Below are 21,533 nucleotides of genomic sequence, written 5' to 3' on the forward strand. Positions count from 1 at the left end.
AACATAGACTGTGTGTCCTCTATGAAAGAACTTAAGCAAGAAGACCCATTCCAGTACATTCTAGTATTTCTGGGACGTTGGCTTTCTGTTCCCTTATATAATCCACCCAAACTTCCTACCCATAATAAACCACATGAGCCAGGACATCAGTAAGTGGACCCATGAAGGTCACAGGCCCACTCCAAGAGCCACAAAAGCTCTGGGGTTCATACACCAGAATTTGCTGGTTGGAGAGCTGATCAGAGATGTTTAAGTCTAGAATAGGACAAAAAAAGCATAACGCATAGCCCATGAGCATATGTGTTTAGGGCTACCTCCCTGTGCTTCTCAGCAATTAAATTTGATTATAGCCAACAGCTGCCATCATAATTATCAAAGCCCATAGCAAGAGCATCTCATCAGGAAGCTATTTATAACCTGGAAGCTTTTCTTCTTTCTCCCCATGGTCACTCTTCACTTCATAGGGCAGATAACAGACACTCCAGACCCGAGGAAGCACAAAGTCCACATATCTTTGTGGAGGGTAGGGAGATGGGGTGGATACCTCCAGAAAAGGTGCTGGCCCGTCAAGAACACCAGTGATGTGGTGGAACCCACGTGTCTCATTCCACCTGCCTCAGGGACAGCTTAACACACAAAGACCCAAACAGGGGCAGTCAATGCAGACACATGGAACACAGCTTGTGAGGCAGGAAACCTGTTCAGAAAAGCCACATGATATCCATACACGGCCAGCAACGGTGAAAGCTAACACTACTCTCTTCCTGAACAGGATCAATTTTTAAAAACTAATGACAGACAGCCCACTTTTTTTTCTTTTTTTTTTTTGAATGTTTAACCATACGCTGGGCCAGGTCCTGTTTTAAGTGCATCACACACATTAATTCACAACTAGCCCACAATGACCCATGTTAACAGAGGTGGGTTGAGGCACATGAAGGCCATAGAACCTGCCCAGGTTCACCACCGGCCCTGGCAGAGATGGGATTCGAAGCCTGCTCTTAGCAGCACTCTCGCTCTCTTTTTAATTTTTTTAAATGTTTATTTATGGTTTTTTTTTAATGTTTACTTTTGAAAGAGAGAGACAGAGCATGAGCATGAGCATGAGCATGAGCAAAGGAGGGACACAGAGAGAGGGAGACACAGAATCCAAAGCAGGCTTCAGGCTCTGAGCTGTCAGCACAGAGCCTGATGCAGGGCTCAAACTCATGAACTGCGAGAACATGACCTGAGCTAAAGTTAGACACTTAACTGACTGAGCCATCCAGGCACTCCTTTTTTAAAAATTTTTTTGATGTTTATTTATTTTTGAGTGAGACAGAGACAGAGACAGAGCATGGGGTGGGGGGGAGGGGAAGAGTGGGAGGGGCCACTCACTTAACCATAGGATTCAATTGCCTCCAATATGCGCCTAATGGATCCAGGTCACAGCAGGTCCAGAAGAAATCAGAGAGTCTAGAGATTCTGTATCAGACATACATCTCTATGTGTCTCTAAGCAAAGAGTATTTGAGAGTCTCTAATTCCACCCCACCAACTTACAAATCTGAAAACTGAAAACCCTGAGATGTTGAGGAACTTGCCAGAGGTCACACACTCACAGATCATCTTAAGCCATCCTGAACACATGGTGCTAAATGCATAGTCAAACTAGATTGTAAGCTCCTGGGGGATCAGGACCCACTTCTTAGGCTTAGTCTTAGAAATACAGTACACAGTATATAGCCACTCCCCTCTCCCACTGTTCCAGTCCCTAATCAAGCCTGCAAAAATCACCACAGATTAGAAGTCTTTTGGTGTGATCACACCAGACCATTTTACAGAAAAGGAAACTGAGGTCCTGAAAGGTTACATGATTTGGTCAAAGTCATGCCAGTAATTACAGCGGAGTCTGTGTCAAATTACAAATTTGCCATCTGCGTATGATTTACCATCTCTACAAAACAGGATGACCAAGAAGGTTCAAGTCTTAAATTAGTCATTTCCAAAGTGGTATGAGAGGTCACATAAGTGAATAAATAAGTATCCCATGAGAAGCCACGTGAGGGTCTCTCCCTGACAACAATAACTCTGGAAACCAAAAGGAAAGAAAGTGTGATTAAAGGAGAACAATACACACCCCCAAAAAACTGAATCCAGAGATTAGAAGGTGCACTACCCATCACTCTTCCTTTCTTGCATTAGCCACCATTGCCTTCCATCGATCCTAAATAAGAAATTAAAACTGGGGCACCTGGGTGGCTCAGTTGGTTAAGCCGCCAACTTCAGCTCAGGTCATGATCTCACGGTCCATGAGTTCGGGCCCCGCAGCAAGCTCTATGGTGACAGCTCTGAGCCTGGAGCCTGCTTCCGATTCTGTCTCTCTCTCTCTCTCTCTCTCTCTCAAAAATAAATAAGCATTAAAAAAACCATTAAAACTAATTCTTTGAGAGTTTCACAAGAATGACATAACTAGAGATATTAAGACCAGCAAAACCAAAATTTAAACATAACTATTCTAAGATTTAGATTTGTATTTGTATTTGTATTTAGATTTGTATTTGTATTTGTATTTAGTTTTGTTTAAGTAAGTCTTTCCCATGGAAACTTTTTCAGATTTATCTCAGGAAAATTTTTGCATCTTGTTAAAAGTTGCTGCTGTCCTTCACCAAAAAGGAAAGGTGTCCGACTTTGGCTCAGGTCACGATCTCACAGTTCATGGGTTCAAGCCCCGCGTCGGGCTCTGTGCTGACAGCTTAGAGCCTGGAGCCTGCTTCGGATTCTGTGTCTCCCTCTCTCTCTGTCCCTCCCCTGCTTGTGCTCTCTCTCTCTCTCAAAAATAAATAAACATTAAAAAAAATAAAAATAAATGCTTATTTTCATTTTTGAGAGAAAGAGCACGAGCAGGGGAAGGGCAAAGAGAAAGAGGAATAGAGGATCCGAAGTGGGCTCTGCGATGACAGCAGTGAGCCAGGTGCAGGGCTTGAGCTCACAAACTGTGAGATCATGACCTGAGCTGGAATCAAGAGTCAGATGCTTAACCAACTGAGCCACCCAGGCGCACCCCCACTTTTATTTTTAATGCTTATTTATTTACTTTGGAGAAAGAGAGAGAGAGAGTGCACATGCATGCACACACACAAGTTGGGGATGGGCAGAGAGAAAGGGAGAGAGAGAATCCCAAGCAGACTCCACACTGTCAGCACAGAACCCAATGCAGGGCTCAAATTCACTAACTGTGAAATCATGACCAGAGCTGAAACCAAGAGTCGGATGCTCAACCAACTGAGCCACCCAGGTGCCCCAATTTCTCCCCTTTTCTTACAAAAAAAAAGAAAAACAAACTTTAAAACTTCTATTTTCCTCCTAGGAATTCGAGGCCAAATAAATAAATAAATAAATAAGAGAACACCTGAAAAAACCAAAACCCATTATTATTACTATTATTATTATTATTAAAGTATTACAGCTGAGAATTCCCACATGCTAGACAGTCAGGAATGGCACACTTCAGTTTCAAACATTTGCCAATTATATAATTTCCTCCTGCTGAAAATATTAATTACCTAAATATGCTCTCTTCTGAGCAAGAGTAATCTGCACCTGCCTTTTCAGGTTATATTAGGTAACAGAGACTAGCATTTTTGCAGGGTGGCAGTTTCACAAGCAATCATAACTCCCAGGAAGGGAAGTAGGCTCTGAATTTACCACCAGGTAACACACAGCTGCCTGATAAGGAGCAACAGGAATGCCTGATTCTGGCTCAGAATCAGGAGCATGTGGCTCTTGATCTCAGGGTCATGAGTTTGAGTCCTACATTAGGTGTAGAGTTTACTTTAAAAAAAAAATTTTTTTTAAAGGAATATTTGACTTCCCAAGGACAGATGTCACATGGTGATCGTCAAGGCACCAGAGGTTGGAGGAAGGGCTCAAGACTAGCTTCTAATGGCTTAAGGGAAAACAGAACAGAGTATAACTTCTCTCAAGATCTGAGTACAAAGTTCCAGAACAAGACTATATCAAGCCACACAGAGAAGGCACAGAATTGGATAACTTAAGAGGTGATAAGAATCTAAGAAACCACTAGCCTTACCTCCTCATCTCCTTTATAGGTAAGAAAGACTAAGAAAATCAGCCAAGGGGTGCCTGGGTGTTCAGTTGGTTGAGTGTCTGGCTCTTGGTTTCAGATCAGGTGATGATCTCACATTTTCATGAGTTCGAGCCTGGCATCAGGCTCTGTGCAGGCAGAGCAGAGCCTGCTTGAGATTCTCTCTCTCTCCCTCTCTCTCTGCTCCACCCCCACTCGTGTTGTCTCTTTCTCTCTCAAAATAAATAAATACAACTTTAAAAATTTTTAAAAAAAAGAAAAGAAAACTCAGCCAAAACCACACCAGAAATTTATAAACTTTTCCCTCCCATCCTCTTTCCATAATGCTGATCCTTAGAGTTCAGACTCTGGATGATGGCCTTGGGTGCTGGCTTTGCCACTTTTGAGATGGCCTTGAGTATATTAGTCAATCTCAATTTCCTCAACTATAATATGTATGGCATATTATCTCCTATATTCCAATAATAACATAAGATAGTATAAATACTATGATATTTACTGAGCAAGATGTAGCAATGAGTAATGCACAATGAATTTGTATTTCCTATCCCTTGCTTGCTAGAAACCCTTTCTATTTACAAAGACATGTTTTACCTGGATCTCCTCCATCCAAATGTTCAATGCTTTCTGATTCTATGACCTAGAGATTTCCACTTATAGTTCCAAGACATAAAAAAAAAATACAAGATATAGAGTAATTTGGATCCTTAAGATTTTTTTTTAAGTTTATTTATTTAGGGGCACCTGTGTGTATGTGTGTGTGTGTGTGTGTGTGTGTGTGTATATATATATATATACATATACATATGTATATATATAAAATAGTTGTACAATTTATATATACACATTTTATACCTACATATATATGTAATATAAAATATACATATAATGTAAAAATAGAAAATAGAAAAAGAGCTGTCAATTTTTGACAAGGGAACCAAAAGTACACAATAGGGAAAGGAGACCCTGTTCAACAAATGGTATTGGATGTCCACATTCAAAAGAAGGAAGGTAGACCCTGACTTTACACTATATGTAAAAATTAACCCAAATTAAAGACCTACACATAAGATATAAAACTATTAAAAACACCTAAAAGAAAACCTAGGGAGAAAGGTTTGGAACATTGGATTTGACAATGATTTCTTGGATATGACCTCAAGAGCATACGCAATAAAATCAAAAATAGACTAATGAAACTATACCAAACATTAAAACTTCTACACATGAAAGGAAACAATCAACAGGGTGAAAAGCCAACCCACAGAATGGGACAAAATAATCGTAAATCATATATCTGATAAAGGGTTTATATCCAGAATATAGAAGAAAATTCTAGAAGTCAATGACGACAAAAAAATAATCCAATTAAAAAATGGCAAACAATTTAGACATTTCTCCAAAGAAAGTATGTAAATGGCCAATATGCATATAAGAAGATGTTTGGTGTCGCTAACTATCAAGGAAATGCAAATCAAAACTACAATAAGATATCAACTCACACTCATCAAAATGGCCACTAATCAAAGAACAGAAAATAAGTGATTGTGAAAGTATATAGAGAAGATGAAACCCTCATGCACTGTTGGTGGGAGTGTAAAATGGTGGAGTCATTATGGAAAATAGTATGGAGGACCCTCAAAAAATTAAAAATAGAGTTATCATATGATTTAGCAATCCCATTTCTGGGTATGTGTCCAAAAGAATTGAAAGCAAAATCTATCTCAAAGAGATATATTCACAGCAGCACTATTCACAATAGTCAAGAAGTGGAAGCAATCCCAGTATCCATGAAAAGATGAATGGATAAAGAAAATACGGTATATGTATACAATGGAATATTACTCAGCCATGAAAAAGAATGGGATCTTGCCATTTGCAACATGAATGGAACTCAAAGACGTTTTGCTAAGCCAAACAAGCCAGTCACAAAAGAACAAATACTGTGTGATTCCACTCATATGAAGTACCTACAGTAGTCAATACAGTTTACACAGAAAGTAGAAAGGGGGCTGCCAAGAACAAAGGGAGGGAGCATTAGTGTTTAATGGATATGGAATTTCAGTGTTACAAGATGAAAAAGATCTAGAGATCTACTGCACAACAGTGTGAATATCCTCAACACTACCAACCTATACTCTTAAATATTGTTGATGGTAAATTTAGTCTTAAGTATTTTTTGCCACAATAGAAAAGAAGAAAAGTAGCTACCATGTAGAGTTGTTCTGAGAATAAAATAAGATGATAAAGCATTTAGCACAATGGCTGGTATATATTAAACTCTCAAAAATATCTGCTGTTGGGGTACCTGGGTGGCTCAGTCGGTTAAGCATCCAACTCTTGATTTCAGCTCAGGTCATGATCTCATGGTTCATGAGATTGACCCCCACATTGAGCCTGCTTGGGATTCTCTGTCTCCCTCTCTCTCTATCTCTACCCCACTCACACTCTCTCTGTCTGTCTCTTTCTCTCTCTCTCTCTCTCTCTCCCAAAACAAGTAAATAAACATTAAAAAAATATATTTGCTGTTAAAAATAATCCTTGTTAGATCCCACAATGAAACTGTATCCAAGGTTGTTGGGTTTTGGTTTTTTTTTTTTTTTTTTTTTTTTTAGTTAATTTAGCATTCATTTATTTTTAAGAAAAAATTTAGGTCTTATAACCCCTCATTAAATCTATCCTACATCTTCTCTTGAGGTCCAATTATTTGGTGAGCTGTGCTTTCAAATGCTGATTAATCACTTTACAGTTCTCCAGAATTCCTTGTCTCAATGTTTTCTTTACTAAAGCCACAACCACTAAAACAAAGTCAGATATCAGAAGCAAATGGCATTCCACTACCTTAGTACACACACACACACACACACACACACACACACACACACACACCATTCCCTTTTCAAGGGTTTCAGTATTCCCAACTCTAAAGATGGTCCAGAAAATCTCTATGATTAAAAACCTTTTTAAGCTGGGAAATGAAGTCACAATAAAAATCATGAAACCCTACATATTTTTATATCCACTGAAAATAATATACTATGGCATATTATCTCCTATATTCTAATAATAACATAAGATAGTATAAATACTATATTTACTGAGCAAGATGTAGCAATGAGTAATGCACAATGAATTTGCATTTCCTATCCCTTGCTTGCTAGAAACCCTTTCTTTTTTTTTTTTTTTTTTTTTTTTTTTAAATTTTTTTTTTCAACGTTTTTTATTTATTTTTGGGACAGAGAGAGACAGAGCATGAACGGGGGAGGGTCAGAGAGAGAGGGAGACACAGAATCGGAAACAGGCTCCAGGCTCCGAGCCATCAGCCCAGAGCCTGACGCGGGGCTCGAACTCACGGACGGCGAGATCGTGACCTGGCTGAAGTCGGATGCTTAACCGACTGTGCCACCCAGGCGCCCCAAAACCCTTTCTATTTACAAAGACATGTTTTACCTGGATCTTCTCCATCCAAATGTTCAATGCTTTCTGATTCTATGACCTAGAGATTTCCACTTATAGTTCCAAGACATTAAAAAAATACAAGATATAGAGTAATTTGGATGCATAAGTTTTTTTTTTAAGTTTATTTATTTAGGGGCGCTTGGGTGGCTTGGTCCAACTTCAGCTCAGGTCATGATCTCATGGTTTGTCAGTTCAAGCCCCATGTCAGGCTCTGTGCTAACAGCTGAGAGCCTGGAGCCTGCTTCACATTCTGCGCCTCCCTGTCTCTCTGCCCCTCCCCCGCTCATGCTCTGTCTCTCTCTGTCTCTCAAAAATGAATAAACATTGATCTCACGGTCCGTGAGTTCAAGCCCTGCATCGGGCTCTGTGCTGACAGCTCAGAGCCTGGAGCCTGTTTCAGATTCTGTGTCTCCCTCTCTCTCTGCCCCTCTCCTGTTCATGCTCTGTCTCTCTCTGTCTCAAAAATAAATAAACGTTAAAAAAATTTTTTTAATGAATAAACATTTAAAAAAATTAAAGTTGATTTATTTTGAGAGAGAGAGAAAGACAGGAAAAGCAGAGAGAGGGAGAGAGAGAATCCCAAGCACTGTTAGCGCAGAGCCCGATGTGGGGCTCGAACTCACAAACCGTGAGATCGTGACCTGAGCTGAAATTAAGAGCCAGATGCTTAACTGACTGAGCCATCTGGGCATTTCTGGATGCTTAAGTTTAGAGCATCACCATTGACAAATCTCTGGGGATGGGGGGAAGGGCGTCCTGTGCACTGTAGGATGCTTAGCAGCAACACTAGCCAAAATACCACTAAAATACCCATCCAAGCTGTGACAATTAAAAAAAGATTCCAGACATTACCCAGTTGGGTGGTTGGGGGGAGGGAAGCAATCACCCTGCTTGAGAACCACTGTTTCAGAATGACCTATAACCTACAAATTTTCCATAAAGGAACTGAGATTCAGAACATGGCACTCCTGACTACTGTGAATGGTTTTGGAGGAGGAGGACCAGGCAGCTATGAAACCCCCATCTCTTTTTCTCTAGAACAGGGAGATGGAAAACACAAGGTGAAAGCACTACTTCTTTCGGGAGCACCCAGCACAGCACAATATGTGGACATGGACCCATATTCTCCAATTTCAAATATTCCAGTCTCTTTCTCCAAAAAGACACAACAGAACAATCCAAATGCCCATGTATGTCTCTTCACCTTTTCTCACTGAAGACTTCCTCCCTAAAATGCTTACTGTAAAATCCATTTTTTACTCCATTTTTCTTGTACAAAATCCCTATTCCTTTTTTTTTCTTAATTACACCCATAAGAAATGACTTGAAACTCACACACACTTGAAAAAAATTCTCATAGCTGAAGTATAGACACCCAAACCAACACATGCTAGAATGCTGCATGGGCTAGGAAAAAACAATTCTACCATCCAAGGACTTGAAATTCCCAGAATTTCCATTTTTGTAGTAGACTTTTTTAAATACAGATTGGTGGGGCGCCTGGGTGGCTCAGTCGGTTAAGTGGCCAACTTCGGCTCAGGTCATGATCTCGCGGTCCGTGAGTTCGAGCCCCGCATCGGGCTCTGTGCTGACAGCTCAGAGCCTGGAGCCTGTTTCGGATTCTGTGTCTCCCTCTCTCTGACCCTCCCCCGTTCATGCTCTGTCTCTCTCTGTCTCAAAACTAAATAAACGTTAAAAAAATTTAAAATAAATAAATAAATAAATAAATAAATAAATACAGATTGGTTTATAATCTATAGATCAACTCAGACTCAAAACAAATTGGCTGTGTGACTTGGGGAAACCCTTTAATTTTTTTACCTCAATAACGATTTTCAAGCATACAGTTCAATACTGTTAAGTATATTGTTGTGCAATAGGTCTTCAGAAATTTTTATCAAGCAAAACTGAAAGTCTATACCCATTAAACACCAACTCCCCAATCCCCCTTCCCCCCACACCCTGGCAACCACAATTCTACTTTCTGTTTCTATGAATTTGACTATTTTAGATACCTTGTATAAGTGCAATCAAACAGTACTGTCTGTTTCTGACTGTCACATTTCACTTAGCACAATGTCTTCAAGATTCATCCATGTTGGGGCCCCTGAGTGGCTCAGTCGGTTAAGTGTCTGACTTGGGCTCAGGTCACAATTTCACAGTTCATGAGTTAGAGCCACACATTGGGGCTCTCTGATGTCAGCACAGGGCCTGCTTAGGATCCTCTGTCTCCCTCTCTCTCTGCCCTTCCCCCATTCTCTCTCTCTTTCTCTCTCTCTCTCAAAAGAAAGAAACATTAAAAAAAGAGATTCATGGGAATGCAAGCTGGTGCAGCCACTCTGGAAAACAGTATGGAGGTTCCTCAAAAAACTAAAAATAGAACTACCCTACGACCCAGCAATCGCACTACTAGGCATTTACCCACGGGATACAGGGGTGCTGTTTCAAAGGGACACATGCACCCCCATGTCTATAGCAGCACTACCAACAATAGCCAAAGTATGGGAAGAGCCCAAATGTCCATTGATGGATGAATGGATAAAGAAGATGTGGTTTATATATATACAATGGAGTATTACTCGGCAATCAAAAAGAATGACATCTTGCCATTTGCAACTACGTGGATGGAACTGGAGGGTATTGTGCTACGTGAAATTAGTCAGAGAAAGACAAAAATCATATGACTTCACTCATATGAGGACTTTAAGAGGCAAAACAGGTGAACATAAGGGAAGGGAAACAAAAATAATATAAAAACGGGGAGGGGGACAAAGCATAAGAGACTCATTAATATGGAAAACAAACTGAGGGTTACAGGAGGGGTTGTGGGAGGGGGGATGGGCTAAATGGGTAAGGGGCACCAAGGAATCTACTCCTGAAATCATTGTTTCACTATATGCTAACTAATTTGGATGTAAAATTTAAAAAAATAAAAAATTAAATAAAAAAAAAGAGATTCATCCATGTTGTAGATGAATGTATCAGGATTTCCCTTCCTTTTAAAGCCAAATAATATCCCATTATATGCATATACATTTTGTTTATCCATTCATATGTTGATGGACACTTGGATTGCTTCCTCTCCTTGGCTATTATGAGTGATGCTGCTATCAACATGAGTGTTCAGATATGTCTTTAGACCCTGCTTTTACCTCTTTTGGATATATATACACGGACGTTGGACTGCTGGGTCATGTGGGTCACATGCATTCTCTCTCTCAGAATAAGTAAATAAACCTTAAAAAAAGAAATAAACGAGATGATCTCCGGAACACACACTGACTTGACAATTACTATGGGAAAGAACTCAGTCAGCCAGTCCAGTCATGCCCTTCTCTGTCTGATCGCCCTTTGCAAAGGAAAAACTTCTGATCTTCATTCTTCAAAACCATTTCCAATATACCCAGATGTCACATTTATCTATTATCAAACTCCCAATTCACTATTAAATTTTCTAGATTGTTTAGAAAGAAAAAAGCAGAGCCAAGTACATGGCTCTGTATGCTTTTCCCCAACCAAGGGACCTCATAGGGCGAGCACACAAACGCACCTCTGACAGAGTTCCACCAACAGAGAGAAACCCGTCAGCGCGGAGCCTTCAGGGTGAAGAATGAGATAAACAAGTGATGCTTCCTTTGGTGAATGTCAAGATGAACAACATTTGTTTAAGGTCACTTTCTCTTACTGAACTCAGCAGTGATCATGTCACACAACTGTGGAATTCAAAACAGGAGCCACAGCTTATGAAATACCCAAAACTGACATCTTGCTTTCACAAATGAGTAAGAGATGGGAGGGTTCTTGATGACACGGAACTTCAGTACAGGGGCTCCACCCCCAAGCCCAGACGGCAACTTCCCACAGGGGACGTGGGGGAAGCGAACCAAAGATCTGTGGACCCCTACTCCTCCAAATACGGTCCTCAGACCAGCAGCACTCCCCTCACCTGCGAGTCTGTTAGAAATGCAGAATCCCAGGCCTCACCGCGGACTTACAGAAGCAGAAATCTGCATTTTTTAAAAGACACCCTGGCGATTCACACGTTTTTAAAGTTTCAGAAGGGCTGTTTCAGACTGCGTACATAACAGAATTCATAGCACCGGGAGGGGAGAGATGGAATAAATCATGCTTGAAAAACGTAGCATAAATACTACTAAAAAGGCTGTTCTTTTTGCAGGTGGGCTGAATAAATCAAGGCGCACTCAACTGTCTTTTCCCCAGCGAGGAAGCAAACCCTTTTACTTATCAGTTAGAATATGAAGGGTTTCTCAACATCTTAGACTGACTAGTTTGTCTTAGAGGCCACAAGTGACCAGCACGCAGCTGATATAAATTCAGTAATCGCTAAGGGTAGAGAAGACATTTCTGACACAGACTAACTGTCCCAGGTATATGTAAAACTCACTGACATCCCAACAAGACGCCGCCACAGGCCACAGATGCCACGTCGTTCTCACTCTCTGCCCTGCATCCATCTGGGTTATTTCTCTAGGTGTCCTGGATCATTTCCTCAAATCCCTCAGCCGTCATTCTCCCTCATAGTAGTTTTCAGTGCAGATTATTTTTTTTTATGTATTCATGATTTATACAGAGTCTACTTCCCAAAAGGATTTTATGAGGCTTTCAAAGATGAACACATTGTAAACAAGACAAGCAAAATTAAAGCAGAATAAAAAATGAGTTAGAATTAAAAGAGAATATATATTCCACATGATCTTTCCTTTTTGGCTCCCCCCTTGCCCCAGCACCATTCTTTCCTAGGAAAGCAGCAGCAGATTAATGTGATTGATGAATCTTAAAATAAACCAAGATGTTCAGCTCAACTCCTCCTTTTTGTCTCTTGGGAGTTAGCACGCAGGTAGGGAGTAAAAATTCTGCCCTGCTCCCTCTTGGCCTAAGTCTTAGCTATGCTTCCCCCAGCCAGGGCCCCACCCCACACGGGGAGACCCAAGGCTGCTACACTGTTAAGCCCCAGCATTGCCTGTGGCTGGATAAGTCTGTTTAATGGTGGCATAATTACAAAGTCCATTTGCACAAAGATATGAGCTACATTCTTCAATCTCATTTCTATCCCTTTACAAAGGTGATATTTTGGTCTTTGACTTATTTCTCAACTACCTCAGAAGTCAAGTGAGGGAAAGGGTGCTATTTATTGGGTCCTTTCAAAATCCCATCCAAAAAGTCAGGAAAAACAATGCTATAAACTACTTAGGGTAGGTTATTAATACTGGCCAGTAAAAAAAAAAAAAAAAAAAATGTCCTAAATTTTCTGGCTACTGAGATAAAAAAGAAAAACATAGCCGGTGTGGAAGACTTCTACAACTAGAAGTCACTCCGTATTTGCTCCACCTTCATTTTACTTGCCTTCCTCTCCCATACAGACTGGGAACCTAAAACTTTGCCTTCCCCAAAATCATGTTAGCTGGAAGAGGCCAGGAGACTCCAACTGGCCAAGAAGACATCCTTGAGAGTAAACAGGTGCTTCCTCCTCCACTTTCTCCTTGTGAGGAACAGGCATGCAGTGCCTCAGGTGTAGCACCCATTGCCAGGAGCCGGGCAAGAAGAGAGGAAGCTGGGTTGTTGCTCAAGATAAATAAACCCCTAACTTGCCAAAGCCACATATACACTTTGGTTATACAGTTTTGGGAACACTGAACTGAAACATATGTCTTTGTACATTTCATTGTTTTTATTACTATAAATAAAATCCTTTACATTGAGACACAGATTGTTCTTTTTTTTTAATGTTTTATTTATTTTGAGAGAGAGAGAAAGAGAGCATGCAGGGGAGGGGCAGGGAGAGGGAGAGGAAGAGAGAGAGAGGGAGGGAGAGAGAATCCCAAGCAGGCCCGACGCAGGGCTTGATCTCACGAACCATGAGATCATGACCTGAGACGAAACCAAGAGTAGGATGCTTAACCAACTGAGCCACCCAGGGCGCCCCAGATACAGATTGTTGTATACAACGTTGCTAAAAACTAATGAAGATTTTTCTATACAATGTTTCTAAGAAGTACCTTCTCTTTTCCAATTATAAAAAAAAAAAAAAAAAAAAAGATGAAGGGTTCTCATACTTGGAAAGAGCACTTTATCTCAGAAAAAGAGCAAAAATATATATACACACACATATACATACACATATATATAATGTTTATATTACTATAAAACCTTGATGAAGTAGAACTCAACTGATTTCAATCTCACTGTACTTTTAAAAGACTGAGGAAATGTGAAAAAAGGAAAAAAAGGAAGAAGCCACCAGCTATTTATTTTAAGACAATAATATTACTTCTGAGGGGCACCTGGGTCGCTCGACTGGTTAAGCGTTCCACTCTTGACTTTGGCTCAGGTCATGATCCCAGGGCCATGGGATCAGGCCCCATGTTGGGCTCTGTGTTGAGCATGTACCTGCTTGGGATTCTCTCTCTCTCAACTTCTGCTCCCTCCCCACCCTGCGTGGGTGCCCGAACATGCGCCTGCACTCTCTCTCTCCCTCTATCTCAAAATAAATAAATAAATAAATAAATAAATAAATAAATAAAATAATAATAATATTCCTTCTGAGTATGTGTATGTCCTCGGACCAGCTCATGTTCACCAAATGTCCTGCCAGTCTATGTGGGCAAATGAAGACCCACAATAGTAAAACCAGGACACCACAGAGCCCCCTCAAACTTCAGAAGAGCTTCTGTTACGTTACACGAGGCACAAATATCCACTGCATAAATGTTCACACACTCAAGAAAGATGGTCATCAAAGGATGACATACAGAAAGCTCTGGTAATAAAACCTTGGGTTCGCAAAAAACTCCTTTACTCCCGAGTATAACGGGCATAACATTGCTGAAACGCTGATCAAAGGTACACGTACAATGTTTCCAAGGAGTGATTTCCTATACAATGTTTTAATTGCCTACACACTGTTTCTTTCCTTTTTTCTAACTGTAAAAAGATCTGGTGAAGGGTTTTCATACTCAGAAAGCGTAAAATATCTCTCACTCCTCACTCTGCCCACTCTGTAGGATGAGTTTGAATTCCACTTTAGCAGAGCGGAGTGCTGCCTCTTACAGTTGGCAGAATGCTTGCACACATGTAATCCCATTTGGTCCTCAAAATATTACAGTGAGGGAAACAAATGTACTAATCCTCGTGCGGAAACAGAGGCTGGGAGACATTAAAGGATTTGTCTAAAGTCTCACCACCAGTCACCGGTAGAGCCAGACTAAAATATAGACCTCCTGCCTCCTCATCTAGCGCTTTCTAAGGCACTGTGCCAACCCCGCCCCTTCTCTGTGGTGTGAAGTCAAGGCTCACACACCAAGGACGTGAATGCTGCACCCACACTGCTTGGCCAACGGCCAACCCATACCTATTATTACTTATCCTGAATATCCCCCAATGAGACTTGTGGCTTTCGATTCTAGAAATGCATCCCCTTTTCCCTTTTCCTACCTGTTAGCCATTCTTTCTCATTTCACTGTTAGTTCACTAGTTTCTTGCCCCCAAAGGACCACATTTCCTCTCTCTTCGTGAGATACAATTTCAAATCATGGTCTAGTTACTAACCTCACTTCTTAATAGCCGCAAATTTTTCTCTGCGCCCCAGGTCAACACTAAACCTCTCTCCCTGCAGGATTTGGGGCACTTAGTGGGTGTAAAGGCCACCGTAGCTCATCTACGACCACAACTGTTCTACGGTTAAAACTGCCAGAATGCTAACATCAAACATCCACAAGATTAAGACATACATTTACGTTCCGTTTCAATTGTTTTAATGTTAATTCAGTATCTGTTCGTGCCCACAATTACGAACTTGCTACCTGCATTTATTTTTCCTTCTATGGTTGTAAAGAGAAGTCAAAAAGATGGACAGAAACACTAAGAAAGGAGTGGACAGTGAAAAAGGTAATATAGAACAGTTTTGCAAAAAATAACAAAGATTGAAAGAGTTATTTATTAGAAACAATCCCACATCATACTAGGTTAACACCTCTCATGTCTAGGAATATAGTGGCCTCTCTTATTTGAATTGACACAGAGGTTACCTACAAAACCTGCTTTAAAAGGTTTAAGACGGGGCGCCTGGGGGGCTCAGTCAGTCGAGCGTCCGACTTCAGCTCAGGTCATGATCTCGCGGTCTGTGGGTTCGAGCCCCACGTCAGGCTCTGTGCTGACAGCTCAGAGCCTGGAGCCTGCTTCAGATTCTGTGTCTCCCTCTCTCTCTGCCCCTCCCCTGCTCAGGCTCTCTCTCTGTCAAAAATAAATAAACATTTAAAAAAATTTTTTTAAAGATTTAAGACGGCTCTTGCTCTGAGGAACTGTGGGCCAATTCAGCTTCCTTCTGCACCATGTTCAGGGCTCTTATGGACACGGCACATCCTTTGCTTTCTTTCAGTTGACTTTCTTTCAGTTGGCTCTCAGAGCCTCTTGCCAGAAAACACGCAGTGAGGAGGGAAGCCCAAGGGCTCTCTGGTCAGAGAGGGGTGGGTTTGAAGCCCTTAAGCAAGTCATTCAAACTCTCTGAGCTTCAGTGTCCCCATCCATGAAAACAATCCCATCTCAGGAGGTCACTGAGAACATTAAGTAAAATAGTACATGTAAGATTCCTGGCACTCAAACCACTGTAGCTTTTGCTGAGATCCACTTAATACAACAGAATTCTCCAGAGTTTCCCAAAGAATGTGTCCTAAGGCCTTCATCAAGGTTTTTTCAAAAGAAGAGGAGGAGGAGGAAAGGGAGGAGGAAGTAGAGGGGGGGAAAAGAGGAATAGAAGGAGGAATAAGCAAATACCATTTTTCCTCCCTTTGCACGGGTCACTTCACACCCCTATGTCAAATGGGCACTATTTATTTATTACCCTGAAAGCTCTTCAGGGGCTGGGACTCTGTCTCATTTTTGGTTTTCCCCAAAGTAGCACTTTGGGAAAAACTTGCTGTTTTTCTTCTCAGTGTATAACCACGACCAGAAAAGTTAAATCGTAGGGCTCTTACTAGTGGATGTTCTCCCTTTGTGTAGGGCCCTGCCTGTGTTTTTGATGAAGCAAATTTGTGTGAACAGTATCCAAGAAGTGGGGTAGAAGGGAGTTCTAAGTAAACGGAGGCAACGATCGGCAAAAATAAGAATAACAATTGGGATATTTACAGAGTCAGGTTATCTTTCTAAAGATTACTTATTATTTTCCAAGGGAGAAGTACATGTTTACAGTGGAAAGACCTAGCAATCACCCACTCAACCAAGTGATTAAACGTAACATCACTAATGAATGGCCAGATCCATGTAACGTAAAACACACCGCATTGCCTTGAAGTAGTCTGACCAAGAGTGTTGTGTCTGAATCTATTTACATCTTTAGACTGAACTTTCAGCCTATGAGAAATATTCGGGACGGAAGACAAGGTAAGCAACCCCACAAGGAAATAATCAGATAAATCTAGAATGTAGAACATCCCGCAAATCAACTAGCCTTGTCCCTTCAAAAAGTCTATATGATGAAAAAAGAAAAAAACGTTGAGGCACTGTTCTAGATTATAAAACCACTAACAAGGTTAGTGGACAAATGCAATGCATGAGAATCTTGATTGGCTTCTGGTTTGCAAAATACAGTTATCAAAGACATTGAGGGGGCAATTGAAGAAATTTTAATATGGACTGGATATTTGATGATATTAGGGAATGATTATGAACTCGGCAGGTTAAAGTTCCTGCACAGATGTCAAAAAAAGTCTTTATTTTTATAAGATACACACTGAAACTTAGTGATGTCTACAATTACTTTAAAAGGGCTTATCTCCCCACCCCCACCCAGAAAATATATTACATAATACTTACATGCGCAGGTTGATAAAGCAAATCTGACACAATGAACAATTATTGAGTCTAAGTGGTGGAAATATTGGGGTCCGTTGTACTGTTTCACCTGTTCTATATGTTTGAAAACTTGTCATAATAAATGTTAGAAGATAAGGAGACAAAGTAACAAGCAAGCTAGTCCTCTCTTCTCTGAATGAAAATTTCCTTCCTTTGCATTTAATAATACAAATAAATTATAAAACTCTTGTCCTAATGCATTTGAACCAGTTATTGGGGACTATACATTGCTCAGACACCCTCTACAACATATTCTGGGGATAGCAATTGTGTTGAGAAAAGATCATAGCCCTCTTAATGGGGTATCATTCTCACCGTCCTTTGAAACCTTGTTATTCCCACACCAAAGATCCTATCAACACATGGCTAATAAAATGGTAAATGTAGCTGGTATTTGCTTATCTACTGTTTTTTTTTTTTTAAATAAAGTACAATTCTTTATCTTCTTTTAGTTGGACCCCAGTATAGAAACATAGAAAAACAGAGATCCCATGTAGCATGACTGCTATTCACCCTTTTCAAGGGTTTAAATCCATCCCTTAAAAGTTCAATTTTGAAGGGGCAGCTGGTAGAGGGAGGTGCTGACAACCACACAGATTTCTAGGAACTACATTTTCCTACCTGCTGCAGTGGCTGCCTCGCCTCATATGAGCACCCTCTATTTAACCCCAGCATCCCTGTCACAGGAGCTGATTCTTGCAGGTCAAGTGACCAAATCCAAGAGCCACCTGCTCCCAAGTTCATGTACTTAAGGGTCTTCAACCAGCAACAAAAATAGCAACGTGCGATCTTGCTTCTGCATAGAGATAACTTAGTCATTTGGTATCACTCGAGTTTTGTTTTTAGATAGTGATGCAGGTGATATACGTAAGGAATACAGGTACAGAGGCAGTAAAGCATCTTGTATGTAGTCTGGATGCTCCATTAGCCCTGCTGTGGAGGACAAGAATGAAAAGCAGCAGGGGATGAAAGGAGTAAATAATCCAAAGCTTCACTCCACACCAGGTGCTTCTATTCGTTCCTGACCTTTCTAGAAGAACAGCCATTAGAAAATAAACTTGATCAGTTCGGGCTTTTCCAAAGGAAGACAGCAAGAGAAAGAAGCACGACCCCAAAGTTAAAAGTTTGCATTACTTGGGGAAAGAGTGTGAAGTGTGAGTCTGATGATTAGCTCAAGGACTTCTCTATTTGATTCTCTTCCAAACTAAAACACATCACACTAAGGCTAACACACAAAAATATAAAATACACTGAAGCTTAATGCTGAAAATATGCATGTAATATATACAATGACATTATAGATACAGTATATGTATATATATATATATATATATATATATATATATATATATGTATAGTGAGGTATATATGATGAGATTCTATACATATATATTTTTTGTGTCGTGTGTATGTGTGTGTGTGTGTGTGTATAAAATCTCCTGGGGAAATGTGAAAAAGTGTTTCCTTTTGATTGTTGAGTTCAAGCTTATCTGAGAGGACAGGAAAGTCTTACCTAGGTACAAGGATGCGTTTTCTTTCTTGACATTGTCATCCAAGTAGGTTGGTCCCAAGGTATAAATAGGTGTGGAACCCATTCCGATGAGAATCTGTGCGCAAATGAATAAAGCCACATAGACCCAGTGATTATTTCCTCCTGAGTCCTTCAGGCAGGCGGGAGGCTCCGAGGTGGCCGTGGAGTTGCCATTCTGACACAGGCCGTCGTTGGAGGCCGAGGCATTCAACTCTTGGATCTGGTAGGGAGGCGAGATGAAGTGAGGTAAAGCAAAGAGGGCAGCCCCGATGGCAATGAAAAGTCCACCGACGGCCAGCCACAGGGGCCTCCGACCCCGGCCACCAAAGTAGCTGACGAACACCACCACCACCAGGCTCCCAATGTCAAAGCAGCTGACCAGTAGCCCCGACTCAGAACTCTTCAGACTGTAGCGCCTTTCGATGGTGGTGATGACACTGCTCAAGTAGCCGGAGACCATCAACGCCTGGATGAAGGTCAGGAAACACATGCAAACCAGGAAGCAACGGGAATCAGTGAGGACCACATAGAGGCACCTTCTCCCCTGGAGCGTGGCCAGCGTGGAGGACACCGACATGGCTTTGCTGACTTCCACCCTGTGGTTACATTCCATGAGCCCTGCCATCTCTGCCGAAGTGGACGGAGCAGAGGGACTGGGGGCCAACCCGCTTGGGCCCTGTTTCGACTCCTGACGGCCCAAAGAATCTGTACAGCCAAAAGCTGCCTTTGCGCCTGTACTCGCAGGACTGAGGTCTGGCCGGCAGGAGGCGCTGTTCAGGACGGGTAAACTCTTGGACCTAAAGGTCTCTGGTTCGCACTTCTCTTGGACAGCTCCTACTGTGGCTTGCGCTTCCAACTGCTCTCCCGCCTGGGGCTGCAGCCCAGTGCCTTCGTCCATGGCTCTTAGAATTCAGATTCGATCGCTGGTCGCACTCAAGGACTCCGGCGCTTTTCATCCACCGGCACCAGGGGCCGAAGTCTGGCCCTCTCAGTCGTGCCTACCAGGGACCGGGGCCGGGGGTGCAGAGCCGCGCAGCAGGGCATCCTCACCAGCAGGGAGGCACCCAGGGCATCCTGACCGCAGATGCTGCCCCGAGGCTCCGCAGCCGCGTGCCCCGGGGGGCAGGGGTCCGCGCGGTCCTGCGTTGAGCCCTGCTGGGGGTCCACCTCGGGGCGGTAGCTGGCGGTAGGAGCCTTGCGCGTCCCGGGCGCATCCCCTCCGCCGCCGCCGCTCGGCCCGCCGCCTGGAGCGAGTACGCCCCGTGCCCAGCGTGGGGGCGCTTAGCGCTGTTGCCCGCGCCGCATACCGCCCGGCTGGCTGGGCCGGAGGCGCCCTGTCCTCGCCGCCTCCGCTTGCGACACCCTCGGGCGCAAAGATGCCAACCTGCAAAGCAGAGAGAGGGCGGTCAGCGAAGGGCGGCTGCGGCTGGGGCTGGCGTCCCGCCGCCCCGGGGGCCAGCGCTGGGTGACGCGGACGGTCCCAAATGGGACCGAGGCACGAGCGGGGAGCGAAGCCCTGGAGGAGGAAGCGGCTGCAGGCTGCAGCCTCTAGTGCCCGAACAATAAGCAGCAGGCAGTCGGCAGAGACCCTCCCTCATTGTCTACCATGGACCTGCCCCCGCCCCGCCCCTTTTGCCTTAAACAGAGCATCTGCTTTTACATGTTAATAATTATCAACCTGGCAGCCGTGACTCAGAGGCAGTGTCTTTTATTCGGCTGAACTAATTGCAACCTTTTGGTACTCCTACTCCATTACTCAAAATAGAAAATGCCCAAAAGAACAAAGGAAAGTTTTTTTGGGGTGTGTGTGTGTGTGTGTGTGTGTGTGTGTTTCCTTACAAACAGTACATTCCCAGTACCGATTTTAAAAAAGAAAAGGGGAAAGCTGCGTGTGTAGAAATGTGTGTACACACTTGTGCGCAGGCACGTGTGCGCGACTGGATGCGAATCCGTCTGCTCCATCAGGGACACGTATGCAAAGCCCAAAGCAGCCGCAAAAAGGTCAACGCGCTAGCCTCTTTACTCCCGACACTAAAAATAACCCCCCGGACCGAAAGAACTATTCAATTTCAAATACCAGGGGCATTTGAGGCTGCGGCCCACACTAAGTCCCAGCGCGCAGTGTCACGCGAAACCGAAAATCAGTTTGCTTTGCGGAGGGGTGGGGAAGCAACAGCCAAACAAAGAGATGCCGGCACGCTCGCTGTCACAGAGCTCGCTGGGAGCCCACCGAGCAGTCTTGGCGCCAGGAGGCCGCGGGAGAGGTATGCTGTTTACATCGAGCGCACCCTGCGCGCGTGGGCCCGGGGTGCGTGCGCGAGCGCGCGCGCACACACACACACCACACACACAGACACGCAGAGAGACCCCTCACACACGCGCGCACACACACACACACATACGCACACAGGCGTGGATATCGGAGCCCCTCGCGCGCTCCCGCATCTGGCTTGAATTCAGCGAGAGCCGAAAACAGGTGTGTCCCCGGGGTAAGCCCCCGCCCCTCATCTCGGGGACTCCCACTTCAGTGCTCCCGCCCGGGGTGATGTGCACCAGGTGGGAGAGGAGAGCCGGACTTCGCCGCGTTGGG

General features: G+C 42.9%; 1 protein-coding gene and 1 long non-coding RNA gene across 6 annotated transcripts in view; one reads left to right on the forward strand and one right to left on the reverse strand.

Moving 5' to 3' along the window:
- Nucleotides 1-21,533, reverse strand: part of SLCO5A1 (solute carrier organic anion transporter family member 5A1) — a 300,952-nt gene that overhangs the window by 129,296 nt on the left and 150,123 nt on the right. For all 5 annotated transcript variants that reach the window (XR_013553601.2, XR_013553600.2, XM_078441935.2 and 2 more), the window contains exon 2: nucleotides 18,926-20,327. Coding sequence is in view for 3 of the 5 variants with exons in the window: in XM_078441935.2 (XP_078298061.1) it covers nucleotides 18,926-19,841 (916 nt within the window). In the remaining 2 variants the exon portion in view is untranslated. The remainder of the gene's footprint in view (nucleotides 1-18,925; nucleotides 20,328-21,533) is intronic.
- Nucleotides 21,031-21,533, forward strand: part of LOC144615133 (uncharacterized) — a 28,392-nt gene continuing 27,889 nt past the window's right edge. Inside the window, exon 1 of the long non-coding RNA XR_013553602.1 lies at nucleotides 21,031-21,207. This is a non-coding gene — a long non-coding RNA (uncharacterized LOC144615133). The remainder of the gene's footprint in view (nucleotides 21,208-21,533) is intronic.

The sequence above is a fragment of the Panthera onca genome, chromosome F2 (assembly GCF_046562875.1).
Source record: "Panthera onca isolate mPanOnc1 chromosome F2, mPanOnc1 haplotype 2, whole genome shotgun sequence".
NCBI lineage: Eukaryota > Metazoa > Chordata > Mammalia > Carnivora > Felidae > Panthera > Panthera onca.